Genomic DNA, 18,628 nt, shown 5'->3' with positions numbered 1-18,628 from the left:
GCCAAAATTATGCAAATGAGCTTACAAAATGTGAAAATGGTTAAGAATTAATAACTCAAGAACCGCTTTTTTGATTGCTTTGAAAATTTGTGTGCAAGTACCTTAGGTGAACCTTATACAGTTTTATGAATATTGTGAAGATATTCTTAATTTTGTATTTTTGCTGAATTTTTTGTGATTTTTCTCATTTTCAGTAAAAATTCTTCTTCTCTGAAACCGCCAGCCCAATCGCTCTCAAATTTGGGTTGTCTCTTTGCAAGGGTGTTCCTCTTCTAATTTGTTGAAATTATGACAAAATTGGGAAAATTACTATTTTTAAGCAATTTTGTCATTTTTGGTCAAAAAATCTTAGACAGTATTTCCTTTTTAAAACCCCTGGACAGACAGCTTTCATATCTGGTACACAGACGTACAGAGATGACAATAGTTAGATATGTGGAAATTGTCCTGAAATATAAAAAATTGTATTTTTAAGACAATATTGTCATTTTTGGTCAAGAAAACTTTATCTCAAAATTACTTGACTTGTTTGATAGCTTTGTAATTTGGTATAAAGTCCCTTGTTTGATAGCTTCTGCTCAAAGTGTTGGGAAACCCAAAATTTGTATATTTTAGGTACTTTTCTCAGTTTGTGACCTTATAAAAATGACCTACACCAACCCAGGATATGTTGTGAGACAATTTTGAAGGCTGTGAACATAATTTTGTCATATTGGTACCAATTTGTAGGAAATTTGATCCAGAAAACAAAGCTGAGGTGATTTTTTTCATTTTGGACCAATTTGCAACTTTTCTATGTAAGACATACAAGAACTGATGAGAAATTTGGATCCAGGATAATTCTAGATGTTGTAATCACCGCCCACAGTGGAAGGCATTTCACTATCTGTAACTAACTTAAGTGCTGTTTACATTAGAATGATAACACTCATGGCATTAATTAAAAATCTCCAAGGTTGTAAATGTACTTCCTGTCATTTGGTCTTATGTTATACCAAGGGGTGGAACATTTGATATTCAGGAGGGGGTAGGGTCTAGAAGATCGATGATGCAGCATTACTTTTTTACCAGATCCCTTGTGCATTTTTGCCCACTCCCACCTTTTCTTTTTTTATCAAGCCTTCTCTGTTTTTTGTTGTTGACATTTGCTTATGTATTTAGGATCTGCTTCTCCCATTGCTATAGAAGTTGATATGCATGTTCCTAAAGATGACCTCCAGTACCTAAGTTGGAAACCTTATTTGCTTTTGCTTTTGTCATTCTTGTTTTTTCTGGTTTAAATATTTCTTGAATGGACCAATTCAAACCGAATGTGAGCACATAGTGTCCTTGACGGTATTTTTATTAAATAATGCCTGTTCGATTCTAATACAAACAAAATATGCAATGGAAACAATTATAAGTAATACTCACTGAACAAACTTAGCGAAGTCAGCCACACCCCCACACACACACAGCCCATGTGCCGTAAAGTAAGCGCCACACATGTTGAAATATGGTCGAGTCGTCCATCGATTAACATAACCAATTATCATGAAATATTCATATATACAGCTTTCTAAACACATCAAAATTAAAAATCGGTGGTTTGAAGTTTCAAATTATCAATACTTAGCTCCTAATCACATTCCAAATACGACGTCCGATTTCTGGGATTGCAGTCCGATTACTAGGCCCTCAACATGGGGTCAAAACTTTGGCAACTTTGACGCCGAAATACCACTCTCGTCGTGTCAACTGAGTTTGAGGATAACCACAATAAAGTTTCGAAAAGTATGGTAATAAGATTTGGTATTGCTGGTCATTTACGAAACGACTTTGGGCGAAATTCACTACTCTGTCCAAAAACTGTCACACTGAGTGTATATCACTTAAAATACATACTGAGGACAGGCAATAACATTTGGTATTTGCCAATTGTGTCAGTGTATATATAGTGCATAACATACATGTAGTAATTGTGTCATAACTTCAGATAGCACTGTGCAAATATGTTGCTTTTTAGTCTCTTTGAATTTGAATAAACTGCATTAATTAACATAGCCAGGTAGACTGATCATGCAGACCCCGTGGTCTTGAGTAAGGACAACTAAATTTTCTGCTCAGTCAGAGAACGTGCCATTCTACTGAACTGATTGACCAGTGAACTGTTGAATTATCAGTGAACCGTTGAATACAGATGTACATATACTTATCAAATACAGACAGGGCTATAAGATATGGCCTTGATGGCAATGATACTCTAGGCTCAGAGATGATTCCGATTCAGAGACCACCAAATGCTGCATGTATTCTTTCAATTATATAACCAAGAGTATAACAACTGAATCTGATCTGTGGCAGCTAGTTTTGTCAAGTCTCACATCTATTTTGATACAATGGAAAATAATAGAATCAGTCTGGAGAACAGAAGATGTTAATTATATAACATTGCCATTATGTGAATTTAGACTCTGTTGAAGTCTCTCGTTTTCAGAAAGATACCAGTAATTATTTTTTGTCTTGCAGAGAAATGTACAGTTACCAACAAAGGCAGGTCAAAGGAAATTGACCCTTGGAGCACAGTTCAAGGTGACTGTTACCCTTGTCCATTGCTATTAGTGATTTACATCATCTTTTTCAACATAGTACGTCAATCAAGTATACATCACATTTGTGGTATGTTTCAGCCAAAACATGCATTATCATTTGATTTTGCCCTCCATGTCTTATGGAAATAATCCCAAATGTTGATAACATTTTGTCTTTATTTCACAGAATTCTTTGAATGTATTGATGGAGAAAATGTCTGCATGTAATCCACACTTTATCAGATGTATCAAACCCAACACAACAAAAGCAGCCAATCTCTTTGAAGATCACTTTGTCTTACTACAGGTAATGTCACTTCCATTAATATTGTACCTAGCTTGGAACAAAGTAGCATATATCAAAAATGATGGTGAGTTGGCCCTCCCAAGTTTTAAATGTATATATACTCATACCATGGATCTACGTTTATATACTCATGCCATGGATTTATGTGTATATATACTCATGGCATGAATTTGTGTACTCATGGCATAAATTATGTGTATATACTCATGGCATGAATCTGTGTGTATATACTCATGGCATGAATCTATGTGTATATACTCATGGCATGAATCTATGTGTATATACTCATGGCATGAATCTATGTGTATATACTCATGGCATGAATCTATGTGTATATACTCATGGCATGAATCTATGTGTATATACTCATGGCATGAATCTATGTGTATATACTCATCGCATGAATCTGTGTGTATATACTCATGGCATGAATCTGTGTGTATATACTCATGGCATGAATCTGTGTGTATATACTCATGGCATGAATCTGTTTGTATATACTCATACCTTGGATCTATGTGTATATTCTCATGCCATGAGTGTTTGGAGTGATCATGACTTTGGGTCATCACAAATTATAAAGGGAATCATATAACTATGGAATCATCTTCACACAACATTAGGTATTTTGTAGCTCCATCAAAAGACAAAAAATCAGTACAGTACCAACAATGTATTTTCCATTTGCAGGAATTTCAAGAAAATGAAAAGCATTGCATTAGTGTACAAGGTTACAATAGGATAAAATGTAAAATCCGTGAGTTGTGGTCAGGTGTTAAAATTTTCATCAAAACATGAACATATACATATAAAATTTAGTTTTTATAATACCATAGACTCTTAAAAAAGTTGGTACTTCACACAATGAAAGGAGTCTATTCGTGCATATTTACTCCATCAAGTGTTCTCATCATCATGTTTTGATTTTGTGAATACAAGGTTTGGACTTATTGTAAGTATTGCAATGAAAAAAAATTGTGTAACTAGGTTATGGTGTTACAAATCAAAACTGTATGTTGTCTATGCCAGTCACTGGTCAAAAGCTTCACTCAGCTATGTCACTGTTGTACAACTTTAGAAGAATGGATGCAATTTTTCAAGTCAATGTTTCAATATTTCAAGAAAATATCTTTAGACAGGTATGCAGATCCTCATGAATAGAGTATGTCAGATTCAAAACAAACAAAATATATACATTGTAATTTATTTTATGTATAAGTATATCGTAATAAAGACCATTCACAAAATAGCAGGATGTATGTTTGAGTGCATGGTACAAAAAGCGGTATTGTCCAAAACACTTCATGTCTAAGACAATGCAGAAGTGTGTACCATGTATGATGATAGAACTATTAGTATCTTGTGAATAGCCTTGTATTATACACCATTGCTATGTTGAATTTTACCAGTAAAGTCAAAAGTATAGTGTGCTCTCTTTGTGTACATTGCGTCATGTCTTAAATGGCTGATCAGAACTGAACATTTACTAAGCACACAGAAAGAACGTTTAATCCAAATTGTAAAGAAAGTGTAGTTCAGCAAAATTACACTGCGTAAATTTTCAATATTTTAATAATCTTCATGTGATACCAATGAGGGCAAAGGTGAATAGCATTGCAATGACACAAAGTTATCAGACTCAACCAGGTATTAGACTCTGTGTATAGGTATGCCAAGATTTACACTCGGAAATTCCATCTTTTACAGAAGCGTGTGTATTATGTTATATGTATCCTTGCTATACTTTTATTTTCTGTTTTTTCTATAGTTGAGATATTGTGGCATGCTAGAAACAACAAGAATCAGAAAACAGGGCTATGCTATCAGACAACTCTTCAGTGATTTTGTAGAAAAGTAAGTTGTAATATTAAATAAAGTATTTCTAGCTTGATCACTGCTATATATTATCCAGCCAAGCTACTAGAAGGCCTCCCTGTAGTTTCAAGTGAACATCAGTGTATCTATTTGTAGTGAGAAGCTGCATTGAGTTGAGATCATATGAGCCTTAATCTGGAAGTGAGCAATCCATATTTGATGAAAACAGCATAACTAGTTGCCAAATAAAAGGTGAAAGTTGTCCTAAAGGAGTCAAACCCTAGACCTTGACCTTGATCACTGTGACTTTTCTCAGTGAGCCAGAGGACAATGCCATGGAGCCTCTCCTTGATGAAAACAGTGATCTAAGTGTCATGTTGCAATTTGCCATGGATACTTTACACAATCAGGGTACAACTACTATATTCCCATAACAATCAACAAGAAATTGGTTCATTTTTGCAACAACAATGTAATAATTTTCTATGCATTCTTTTTAAACAACAGATACAAAATTCTTGCTTTGAAAAGTAAGCTTTCGTCAGATAAGAATGGATGTGTTCAGATCCTTAAAGCTACAGGTCTTCAGAACTGGCAACTTGGGTAAGTAAATTAAAGTCAGAATTAACACAAACATTATATGTAATCAACCAGAAAACATAATTCTATGTGTCAAATTTATTGAGAGTTTTAGACCATTAGTCATGTGGTGACGCCAAGTTATATCAAGGGTATCTCTTCACCATGATTTCTGTTCAAGCTTTACCGTAAAAAAATTGAGATTCCTTGAATCAAGACCATGTATTCTTTTGTTATTGTATTTTCCAATGAATTTACATTTTATCTTAAAAATTTCTCAATCAATGTAAGCTACCCATGTGTTTTCTAGTTTTGTATCTCTTTCATTACTGCATATGTCATATTTCTCCCATTCTGATTTAACATTTCCTCATCTACAAGTTACTCATTGATATGCTTTTTGTTCTCTAATGTCATAACATTGATTAAGACATTGCTTCAAGGTAGACAAACTATACATTTGACCTTGCACAGTGAGCTTCCAACACACTTTATCTCATTCTTGCTGAACTTAGACCTACCGTCACATATGTTATCATTTGGCACACATTTAAACCATGTATAAATTTCTACAACTTCATTCTAAATTCATTCTAAAATGGTGCTTCCAGCTTACATGATTTGGTGTTGACCGCTGAACAAGTCTTCTGTTTTGGTTTGAAATTATTAACTTTAAGCCATTGCCATACTCATACCTGTTCTAGCTGGTCCATACCAATTTCAATTAACTTCCCAACTTCATAGAAATTCTTGGTTGGAACTGTGTCATAATCGATGACTTGCTCAATTATGATCTAGTGTATTCCATAAGAGAATTACAACTGATCACAGTTTTAAAAGTTTAATTCAATGAGCAGGGAAATCCCTTCTCCATTTCACTGTGAAATGATCTCTAGTACAGTCAAGATTACTGTCCATAACATATCAAAGCCAAAAAGTTAGGGATGTATTCATGCAGACATTTAGTCTTAATTTCTGTAGGTTACTCATAAGATCCGATTTGAATATCCTTTACAGCAAAACCAAAGTGTTCCTGAAGTACTTCCATGCTGATGAATTGGCAAGTAAAATAGAAGAAATGGCACAGGCTTCACTTCTCCTGCAGAAAGGTAATGGAAGTTGGTTGGCATTCATTCCCCATTTACTATATAGACAGCATCGGAAGCTATTGAGATTTGTCAGAATGTGTCATATGTTATGTATGTGTGTACACTGTCCACTGCGAAAAAAACTCAACACGTGTTGCATTTGTCTCCTCTGTATATTGTGTGAAGTCTCATGAATCATAGGTTGTAGATGGAGTTGATATCGGTTTAAATCTTCAGTTTTCAATTTTCTATATACATTTGTCAGGATATGTTCTCATTTAGGGTCAAATGGTCATATATTTATCTGTACAAGTGGATCTATGCATCTGTGATCATGTTTATTTATATCCAAGTTTTCCAAGGCGTTTGCTGCTACCTGACTGGGAAAATTACCTTTTTCAATCCCTGGTTCACTTAGAATGTGATAACACCAATGTGGGATTTTTTGTTTCCACCCACCCTGTTTCATCACACAAAGTGAAATGTATTTTTATTTCATGAATTCTCATTGGTCATTCACTGTTCAGGTAATTGCATGCATATATTTGATGAATAGGAGGTCACGTATGTTAAAATGTGGCCAATAGCTCAGGCAGACAGCACCCAGTTCAAGTGAATTGGTTTTGTGTAACCCTCCCTTGATGACCAATATTAAAATAGACCAAAGCACAATTTGATGTGATTAGAGATGCAGTAGTGAGAAGAAAACATTTATCTCCACAAACATGTTTTGTGCAACATTTGATGGGGATTAATGTGGACTATATTTTATAAAGGGACTGATATAATTAAAGAAATTCATTAATAACAATTGCTTTCCATAATAAAAACAATAAATTCATTTCTGCAAATGTTGAAGAGACATGAGGAAAATATTCAACATAACAATGGGATGAACATGCAATATCACACAAATTTGGGGAATTTCTGTTTACATCTTGCTTGTGAGCCAAAACAGGAATTATCCAACTAGTTTGGACATTCCATCTCAACCAGTGTGGGTATTGGACTCTATTGGGTGTAATCATAACTAATGATATCAAATCAATAAGGCTGGCTCTTATTGCTACTACTAGTATCTTTTTGTCCACCTGTATATCTTAAAAATATTCTTGTTTTCATTACAACCCAGTTGTGAGGGGATTCCTTGCTAGAAGAAGATTTGCAAAGTTGAAGGAAGATGCCAGGAGATGGAGGAATATAGCCAATAACTTTTTGAACAATATAGAGAAGCTGAACCACTGCAGCTATGAGAAACAGCAAGTTCTAATACAAAAGGACCAGATTATACCTCAAGGTTATAGCTTTTAGTAAATTTATATGACCTTCATTAGGCTTTGTTCAAAATCAGAATTCATCGACCTGTGTCTTGGCTCATCAATACATGTATTTGTAATGTGGGGCTATTATATGATACTTGTCTACCTGGAAATAATAATAATATAACATTAAGTAACTTTTGAGTTGAAGTAGTCCGCATCATTCAACTCAAATTACACTGATATGCTGATATGTCATGATTTTTGGAGTAACTTACTTTGCATGTTTCCATGTCAAGAAACTGATTGAAAAAGGGATAGACTTTCATTTTACCATGTACATTGAAACAGGAATGTTATTTTTAAAATTTAAGAAGACTCAATTTATACAATTCTCTCTGTACATAGTATTTAAAGTGGAATGAAAATACACCTGTATATATGAAACAAGATTAAGGCCAAATGTGGTATTTGACTTGTTATTAGCAACAAAATTACTCCTTCTTTTTAAAATATTCCAACATTTTTGTCTGCTGATGCACCCAACATCATGTCATGTTATGTGCACTTGTTGGCACACTTTGCCACGTCCAATCTTTGGATAGAAGTTAGATGCTTACATTGTATAATAGGTAAGTTTGAAATGTGCCTGACTGAAACTGTGGCCATAAATGGATAGATGTGCATAACAAACCCATGGGAAAGAAAACTCCACACCTTTTTTTGCAAATTACAGTAGCCATGGTATTGTTAATAGATTCATATGATATTGCAAAGTGTAGGGTTATGGTAGTAAGGAGCAATACTTAACCTGTTCACCCCAGTGTCCACACAGTCATCATCGATAACAATGGGTCTTTAAATATTGTTCTCACTAAAGGTGTCACACCAGGGCCAATATAAAGGTTAGTTTTGGTCAACATGGATGTATTTTTTCATCTTGCAGATTTCTTTAAAGGTCTTGGGAAGGGGTCAACTCCTAGTGTTAGACCAACAACTAAAGAACTCCCCAAGCCTCCTGTACCAGCACATGCTACAGCTGATGTAAGAAACAAAGATGATGATCAACAGAAAACAAAAAAAGAACCAGAGGTACTTTGTCAAAGACCATTGTTGTAACTACTTTATAGACAAAATAATAACTAGTAATAACAGTTCACTTTTTAATGACTGTCTGGTATTGGTGAAGGGATATTAATGATGAAACAGTATGCAAAGGAAAAAAGCTCTCAAGCAGCTTAAAATCTTTCATTTACTGACGTCATGTTACATTTGACTAATTCACACAATGCCTCATATACTACAGTATATACATACATTTATTGACTTGCCGTGAGAGTAACAGCATATGTTTGTTTCCCAAATGGCCTAAGAAACACCACAAAACAGACTGTTTGACGAAGCCATGTGTCGAGGGAAACAGAATGTTTTGGGCACCTCTCAGGCACCTATATGGCCAATCAATGTTTTGTAACACACCTAATCCAATGCTCTCACTGAAAACGTAGAGAACTTCCTTTGCTATAGCTCGTCATGGTTGCTTGATTGCAGACAACTTGGCAGTCTTATTTTATGTCTTCTAGAATGTGCACATTTGTAGACAGCACTTTCAAACTTAAATGCACCCAGTCTACAGTTGTCCAAACTGTTAACCAGTCAACAGTTTTGGAAACATGTTAGCACTGACAGGTAATCTAAATGTATACCAGATTTCCATAAATTGACAAATCACCAGTAAGATTTTGGATAAGGTGTGTAATGAATTAAACAAGTACATGGTAGTGGGGGTTTACCAGTGTTACATGTGAATGGCATTTGCCAAGGTGGATATTTTGTGAAAATTGATTTTATCTATCAATCAATCAATACTTTATTTATCCCAAACACTGATAGAATGGTGACTGAAGAAAACATACACGCACAAACAAGAAATCTACAAAAGAGAAATAAATAAAAACAAACAAACAGACAGACATTGGATAAAATCTTGTAATACAAGTTTGGTAGAATAATTATCAATCACTGAGTGCGAAACTTTGAATATACTGCTTTTAAATTCAAATTTAGTTGCTGTAACCCAAGTTCATATGTGCTACCATTTTATGACTCATAAGTAATGTCTGAAATATGTAAGATTTACAACTTGAATTTTATATTTTGTACAAAAATTGATTTGCTGTATTATTTTTCAGTATGATGAAGCAGATGATTCTGAGGAGGATATTCTGGAAGATGAATTTTTGAGAACAAAAAAAAACATGAAGTATGGACCTGAAGGAACAAGACAAGCTTCTATTAGATGGTTCAAGGAAACACAGTCTAAGAAACTGTCAGCAGAAGGATTTGCACCTTGGTTTCATGGTATCATTACAAGAAGGTTAATGTCACTTACTATTGACTCTGTTATGTATAAATCCCATCTGAAAGAAGACACTAGTTTCTATGCATTGTGTGCACATACATGCCCTGGTCTTGAATTGTTAACTCATATTTTGTATGTATATAAATACCAAAAAGAGCTTATATGGTGAGTCGGTGGCATCTGTATGTCTTTATGTATGTGTGTATGTATGTACTGTATGTGCGGATGTATGTCCGTCACATGCAAAGGCTCCCATACCGCCAAAGCTACCATCTCAGTATTTGTCGTACAGGTAGATGCAGGGGTTGAAATGTGACATTGTTCAAATGAACATGTCAGTGTCAAAAATATGCAAATGAGGTAAGAAAAAGGGGAAATCCTGCAAATGTGCAGGAGTGGTGGCATGCCAATGACTGAAACAGGCTACTCCATTGACCTTGAGTCATTTCCTGTCATTGTTTATGAACTGTTACATATTAACAGACCTGCTCAAACCAAGAGGGACTAGCTGTGTTGAAACATTCTCTGCTATGCATGTTGCTAAAGTTGACCTCCAGTACCTAAAGTTAGACCTTAATTACTTTTGTCATTCTTATTTTCTGGTTTAAATATTTCTTGTTGGTTTTCTGGTTGTACTGTGCAGAAATCATTGTCATAACATCAACGTATAATTTTCCTGCACTGAACAGATAGAGACAACACTTATTGTTGATCGTTGGTACCCATACTGGTATGTACCAATTCTGATCAAATGTGAGCGACACCGTATAATTGCGGTATTTTTTTCCTACAGGTCTTGGCCTTGTTCTTATAAGCTTAGTTGCAAATTACACAGGTACTTTTCCATGGAAGTAACAGACACAAAGTTCACGCCAAACATTTTTCATATGCAAATCTCTGGAATTTAAAAAAGCATAACTAATTTCTTTAGAATTTGACATTATTCATTTACAGTATAACCCATTCACATCTAGATTCATTTTGCAGTGTTTTTCAATTGTTTGTTTGCACACTTGTTGGAGGTTTGCACTACTGCCACAAAGGACAAATTTTGAATGTAAGACTGCAGGTACATTTATTTCAAAATGAAGCCAGTGTGGCATCTGGTGGTCATTTCTTTCAAGCTGTCACCCAAACTTAAAGTTCAGCACAAGGAAACACACTCTTTTAGCAAATTCACTTCATTGATTTATGATGACATAGCAGGCTGAAAAACCATCACTTGTCCACAACTTGAACAGAACTATTTAATAAAATTTGCCTGGTGTATATTTATTTAAACAAAATCTCACGAAACACACAGTCGACATATTTATGGTCAAATTAGATTTATTTTGAACGTGGAGGAACAAAATACATAATTTACTGAAAATCTTGGAAAGGTACCATTTAACAAGGACTCAAAAAATAAGGACTGTATGCTCAGGAATTGTCCCAACAACAGTGCTGTGAATGTAGCTTACACTCATTCAAGTATCTGGAACCTAAGTCCATTATCCTCTTAGTCAAAAAACACCCACCTTTTTGTTCAGATAAATGGACATTGGTTAGTGAATTTCAGGTTGTTCATGCTGCTTAGACTTTGTAATCATGTATAATTATGGTATGATGTGTGTGTTTGTTCAACATCCAATGTTGATGTCATGTAATACTATGCATTATGCCTATCAATGTGCACATCTTGTGGTGAAAACTTATGTGTTATTAAAGGATTTTAACTCGAGTCTGGGTTCCTTAAGCAATATTTTATTTCAAATGGCATTAAAACACAAAAACAATTTGGTTTGTTAGTTGATAGGCATGAAGTAAAAATATTATGACCAACATGGCAATTTATATGCCTGATGGCAGGAGAGGACTAGCGCTCCTAGTGTCACTTAAGTACTCACCTGCCTGCGGCAAATACATTGCCATCATAGGTCTTTAATATAATAGTATCATCAAATTTCAAGGACAAACACCCCACCATGACTGACACGGATGTAAATGTATGCCTATCAAATGATGTATTCAATGTATCAATGTATTGCCTTTGCATAACCTTTCCTGATGATTTTTCAAATGGATGATAGTCTATCAGTGTTACTTATCATCAGTTAAGGGGAGGTAGAACCATTTTTTCAGCCACTTAACTCATTGCTTTTGTTATATAATAATTCTTTTATTGATGAATCTAGATTTCTTATGGAACACTGAATTATACATCAATATTGAATCGAACAAGCATATTATTGAATAGCATCTTATAGTACACGATATATATAAGATATGACGAGTAATGCATAAAAATCACTAATTGATAGTAAATTTAGCAAACTGAGACTTACTGTTGATTTCCAGTCTTGTTGGCAATAGTATATCTGAATTTTTAGGAAATTAAAAGTACAATGTTACATACTCTGATCTGTTACATACTGATAACTAATGAAGTGGGGTGTTTTTCTGTTCTAAATGATGCAGAGATGCAGAAAAACTTCTCTGGGATAAACCTATAGGTTGCTTCCTGTTAAGAGTCAGTGAAAGCAGATTTGGATACTCCCTTTCATTTAGGTGAGTGCGCCATCACAGGCATATCTAAGATATGTTTTACATGATGTCTGTGATCATAGATTATCACATCATGTAAAAGATAAAAGGTCATCGCTATGCAAGCACACATTTCCACAACGCTTCCCTATTGTCTTTGAGGTTGGCACAAAGCACCATCTTGCAGACCCCCATCTGCACATCCCAGTTACAATAGATAAAAAAATGCCCTGAACAGAACTTAATTTTACAAGTTATACTTCTTATGGACGCTAAATAGTCCATTATTACTTGATTGAATACATAGACAGAATTTCCTATTTCTAGGAAGCTTGTCTTCACAGTATGACATCAAAGGCTTCCTTCCTGCTTTGGTTACTGCTTTATAGTTTCTATCAAACCTACAGTGTATGTGTACCTTCCACAGCTCTGATATATCCCTAACAGCTCTGAAATATCGCTAACAGCTCTGAAATATCCCTAACAGCTCTGAAATATCCCTGACAGCTCTGAAATATCCCTAACAGCTCTGAAATATCCCTAACAGCTCTGAAATATCCCTGACTGCTCTGAAATATCCCTAACAGCTCTGATATATTCCTGGCAGCTCTGAAATATCCCTGACTGCTCTGAAATATCCCTGACTGCTCTGAAATATCCCTAACAGCTCTGAAATATTCCGGCAGCTCTTTTTTGAAAATATCCCTGACTGCTCTGAAATATCCCTGACTGCTCTGAAATATCCCTAACAGCTCTGATATATTCCTAGCAGCTCTGAAATATCCCTGACTGCTCTGAAATATCCCTAACAGCTCTGAAATGTCCTTAACAGCTCTGATGTATTCCAAACAGCCCTGAAATATCCCTGACAGCTCTGAAATATGTCCCATACAGCTCTGCATGAAAATCCCTAACAGCTCTGAAATATACCTGACAGCCGTGAAATATCCCTTACAGCTCTGAAGTATCGGTAATAGCTCTGAATATCCCTAACAGCTCTGAAATATCCCAAACAGTTCTGAAATGCATGTATCTTTGACAGCTCTGAAATATCCCTGACTGCTCTGAAATTCTTAAACCAACAGTAAAATTGTATGATTCATTGTCTTCCTAATGGTTCCTTTGATATCAAATCAACAAGAAATGACCATTGATCACATGTCAGAAGTCCAAGACCTTGACACTGAGGGTTGTTTGTATCCATATTGACTTTTGTCAATGTCAGGCATTTGCAAAATTATTCATGTCAGTACTCAACTGTTGTCGGGAGATATTCTGATATTTCAACATTCAGTTGATTAATCAGTGATAGACATGCAGAGTCACCTCTGTTACAATTTTACCAATGCATGGTGGTCTTGAAAACAAATATTGCAGAATTTTGACACAGGTTTCATCATTAATATCAACCCAAAACAGCTAAACCCACATCAACTGTAGGTATTCATTGCAAGGTAAACAAACTACAGCCATTGCTTGAGTGTTGAAGAGATCACCATCTCATTTGTTTTTGACAACAACAAAAAGCCTGAGAGACAAATTTTTCATACACACCATACACTCAGATGTCAAACTTTGTGACGTGTTTGTGACCAATGATTCATGGTCAAAAGACAGGCAGGGTAATAATCAGGCTGTCAACAAATACCTTGTCACAAAAATTAAACAAAACAAGTAAACACTGACATATTTTTGTGTAATACTTTATAGTAGAAAAATATCAAACTGTAATGAGTGAAATTCAAGAAAGATGAGAGAAAAGAAAAATTGATTGAAATTGGTATGTATGAAGAGTTACCTGTCCAGTAATATCTGTAATGTTATCAACACATCCATCCTGTTCCATAACCATGGTAACTACTATAGTGACATCAGGAATTCTCACATCTTTGCATATAGATATTGTAGTGTGAGATGATGAAAACTTGTGTGCAGGTGCTGTTTTTGTCATGCTGTATGCAGTTGAGTGATTCTACACTCTCAAAAATCTTTGATAGCTAAGTTTCAATCATACATTGAAATGTTCTGTGGAGAGAGAGGAGGGGGCAACCTGGCTAGAAGAGGGTGGTAATGCCCCCTATTCATGTTATCAGAGCCCAATATTGTGACAAATTATGAGTAAATGGTCATCCTTTTAAAAGATTAAGAAAACTTAATTTTGGACACGAGAATTGTACAGTTTAAGGAGATATATTCTTATTTTGTTTCCAGAGTGAAAGAAAGATGTAAACATTTTATGATAGATCAAACCCCAAGCGGTAAATATGTTGTGGTCGGTGAACCTAAAGTCCATGAAAGTTTGAAAGCATTAGTGACCTACCATCAAAAGGTAAGTAGGAATTAGCATTTAAAAATAATTTGAAACAATCAAACACCAGTTGCATTTTGCATTTTACAACCAAACAGTATGTGCATCAAAGCAGAATCAGAAACATAATCGTATCGAGTGCAGAGAAAGCAGCCAAAAGCCTCTTGTTTACATTGTAGGGAGCACTTTACACAATGTGTGTACAGTGTATATGGAATGGAATTTCTCTTCCAGTCTTTTCATGGAGGTGGCCATTTTGACTAATGGATTATGTGAAATCAAAGTTTTCATCTGCCTTTTTGAAACACGCTAACTCTAGCAAGAATGGAGTACAATGAGCCACCAACTCTTGCAAGAATCAAAAATTGGGATGCGGTGTGACAGGCATTTTCTATCACTTTATCTAGCCATGATCTAACCATGTTGATTTGAATGTTTTAATGGATTGTCATTGTATAATTTAGTTCATTGGCACTTTCAAGATGCATTGCTAATGCCCATTATTACTTTTGAAATGAATTGAGACCCATTCTACCTCTATAGCAGTAAGATGCAACACTCGGTAGTAACGAGTTACTACATTACCTAAAATGTGTAGTGAACATGGTATGCTATGCACAATGGTGGATATAATGAATGTCAATACCTTCCACTGTGCTTGCTCACAAGTCAAACCTGTTTGAAGTGATTGCCTCTTTAATTGTGCCATGATAAGGCAAGACAATATAGTATGTAAATGTAGATTAATGACAATTGCATTTTACTTTCAACATGATTGTATGTGAGCATCATGGAGCACCTGAAGGATACTCAGCTGAATCTGCTTTACAATAATAATTTGATTTTGTTGGGAGCCCCCTCCCATAGCAAGTGAAAATGGGCTTCCTAGGACTATGCTGACCAGTATAATTGGTCAGTAGGGGCCCTGTAATTCAAAAGTTCTGTGTATGCACTCAATTGCATCATGTTGCCAGAAGGTGAATACTTGCAATGTTGTTCTATGAGTCGTCTCATATGCAATGGCATGTAATCACTTGAAGTCTCTGAAAATAATGCAAGTGTCAATATTGGACAGCAATGACAAATTGCCATTCTCATGAACATCAAGAAAAAACACATCTGTCCAGTGAAACCCAAAACAACACAGTTAAAAAACTTGCAGAGGAAAACGTCTCTGTCAGTAGTCACAAAAGCTGAAAATTTCTGAATATCAATAATGAACATTCATCGTTATTTCTTCTATCGTGTGTCTTTTCAGAATCCAATCTCACCGTTTGGCGATCTGCTGACTGAGCCATGTGGACAGGTACATTAATACATTTGTCAAGAAGGCTGGAGTGGTAATTCTATTGTGTTCAGTTAATTTGTGATGAAATCAGTTGTGTTCATCTAGAAAACACCGTTAACATTAACTGTAACATTGAAGTGCATTCTGTGATCAATGAAGATTCATCTAAGTTTTGGAGATGTGGTTCATTGCAATGCTATGAGATTGCCTTGATGTCTTCATATTTCAATTTTGTTGTTGTTACAGAAAGATGGAGAGGTTGACTATGCAGAGTTGCTTGATGGTCCAGTGAGAGTTCCACCCAGTAGACCTCCATTGCCTCCATCCAATCTACCGACAACATCTAAACCAGTAACTCCTGATGTAAGTTTTAATACTCAATGGTGATATGCAAATTAGGTTTAAAAATTGTTTTGGTAAATAATCTTCTTCTCCATAACCGCTGGTCCGACAGCTTTAATATTTGGTATACAGGTCCCGCTGGATGACATGACTCACGATTATTCAAACTATGATAAAGTATGCAAGTTTCTGTTTTAAGGCAATTTTTGTCATGTTTGGTCAAAAAATCATTAAAAATCTTCTTCAAATCTGCAAGTCAGATAGCCTTGATATTTGATGTATAGGTCCCTAGGGATGACCTATTTCAGATTTGTTCAGATTGTGCAGAAATATGCAAATTTGATTTTTGGGGGCCAATTTTTGTCATTTTTGGGTCAAAAATTGATGTATTAAAATTTTGATGAAATCTTCAATTTTTTGCTTTTTAAACAATTTTTGCCACTTTTGGTCAAATAAATTTGTTTCTCAAAAATTTTTGGTATGATAGCTTTGATATTTGGAATACAGGTTCCTACAGATGAACTAAATGAGATATATTGAAATTATGTTGAAATCTGCAATATTGTATATTTGGGACAATATTTGCCAGTTTGGGTAAAAAAAAAAATTCTCAAAAAGTGCTTGTCTGATAGCTTTGATATTTGGTATACAGGTTCCTTGGGGCTATCCTGTTTATGATGCATTGAAATAATGACGAAATCTGCAATTTTGTTTTTTTGGGGCAATTTTTGCCATTTTTGGTCAATAATTTTTTTCTCAAAAAGTGCTCATCTGATAGCTTTGATGTTCGGTATACAGGTCTCTAGGGGTTACCTTATTTATGATGTATTGAAAAAATCTGTAATTTTGTATTTTGGGGTAATTTTCGCTGTTTGTGGTCAAAAAGTTTGTTTCTCAAAAAAATACTTGTCACTTTAGTCGACATGTTCTCAGGTATGATCTTAATTTGATATATTCAAATCATGATGAATCTTCAATTGTGTATTTTTGCAGCTAATTTCAACATATTTTGTCAGATCATCCTGAAATGAGCTATCAAAGATTTCCACCCTCTTCACCAACACATGTGTCACAAATATCAGTTATTCTCTATATAACACAATGGAGCTCTATCAGCTGCTACGTTGCTTGTTCACATGTATGCTGTATATAATGTCTATCAGTGAAATTTTTCTCATTTATTTATCACCAACGATATGGATTTAGGGCAAAATTAAAATAGTTACCCATGAGTTGTAAATTGAGAGATATTGTATTGTAAAAATTCACATATAGACAATGAATTTTTTAAGAAAGAATTACTGTTTTGAGAGAGCCTTTTCCGATTCTCAGTTAGAATGAGAATGAAAATGTTCTATGTTCATTGAAAATACTTTAAGGGTATGGTTTTACAGTATAAGATTGACAATTATCCCAACATCAGTTTTCTGAATTATCTGACACTCTGAATTACTTTTGTGTGCTTCTAAAATTGTCTGATAATTCCATACACTGTCTTCTGATTCAAGTCATATCATCTCAAGGGGTTTTTCAAGTGACAACAAAGATGTTTATAGAAATGATCTTAAAAAAGGAAACATGGAAAGAAGTTTTTATGTGTCATTAGGATGTTTATCAAGCTTATAACAATTTCTCTGTAAAATTTCTTGATGATCATTGCAAAAGATGCTCCTCTTAAGTCTCATTGTAACAATAGGAAACTATAAAAAGTACACCTTGAATCACAATAGGAAACTGAAAAGTACAACTTGAATCACAAAGGGAACTGAAAAGTACACCTTGAATCATAAACGGAACACGGAAGTAAATCCTTATGAAGCATGACTAAGCGAGTAAGAATCAACTGAAGGAACCATTTCTGAGCAAGATCAGAATACTGTACCCGAATGTTTGACTGCCTTGGAGATTTTTGTAAAATCTAACTTTCTTCTTTTAATACAGGTACATGGACGTAGTGATTCACTAGCGCCACCACTGCCAGACAGAAATAGAAGTCCCAAGTTACCACGCAAAAAGGGAAAGGCACCCCCACCACCTCAAACAGAGAGTCAAACTAGCCAAGCACCATATCTCAGTCTTATAAGAAATCAGGTACACATTTCATTTGTATTTCAAGACTTTATTAGCATGCATTGGTAAGGAAATATATATACTGGTCAACATATCCTTTCCGTCTCAGGACAT

At 34.9% G+C, this 18,628-nt stretch overlaps 1 protein-coding gene across 2 annotated transcripts in view; it reads left to right on the top strand.

Moving 5' to 3' along the window:
* LOC139122137 (myosin-IIIb-like) overlaps positions 1–18,628 on the top strand; it is a 69,816-nt gene that overhangs the window by 46,501 nt on the left and 4,687 nt on the right. For both annotated transcript variants that reach the window (XM_070687549.1, XM_070687550.1), the window contains 13 exons: positions 2,509–2,571; positions 2,758–2,877; positions 4,646–4,731; positions 5,200–5,295; positions 6,289–6,380; positions 7,492–7,656; positions 8,565–8,710; positions 9,811–9,995; positions 12,441–12,530; positions 14,718–14,835; positions 16,073–16,120; positions 16,349–16,465; positions 18,386–18,535. In XM_070687549.1, the coding sequence (XP_070543650.1) occupies positions 2,509–2,571; positions 2,758–2,877; positions 4,646–4,731; positions 5,200–5,295; positions 6,289–6,380; positions 7,492–7,656; positions 8,565–8,710; positions 9,811–9,995; positions 12,441–12,530; positions 14,718–14,835; positions 16,073–16,120; positions 16,349–16,465; positions 18,386–18,535 (1,476 nt within the window). The remainder of the gene's footprint in view (positions 1–2,508; positions 2,572–2,757; positions 2,878–4,645; positions 4,732–5,199; positions 5,296–6,288; positions 6,381–7,491; positions 7,657–8,564; positions 8,711–9,810; positions 9,996–12,440; positions 12,531–14,717; positions 14,836–16,072; positions 16,121–16,348; positions 16,466–18,385; positions 18,536–18,628) is intronic.

Source organism: Ptychodera flava, chromosome 21 (assembly GCF_041260155.1).
Source record: "Ptychodera flava strain L36383 chromosome 21, AS_Pfla_20210202, whole genome shotgun sequence".
Taxonomy (NCBI): Eukaryota; Metazoa; Hemichordata; class Enteropneusta; family Ptychoderidae; genus Ptychodera; species Ptychodera flava.
The sequence above is the reverse complement of the archived record's forward strand: the minus strand, read 5'-3'. Positions and strand labels throughout refer to the sequence as shown.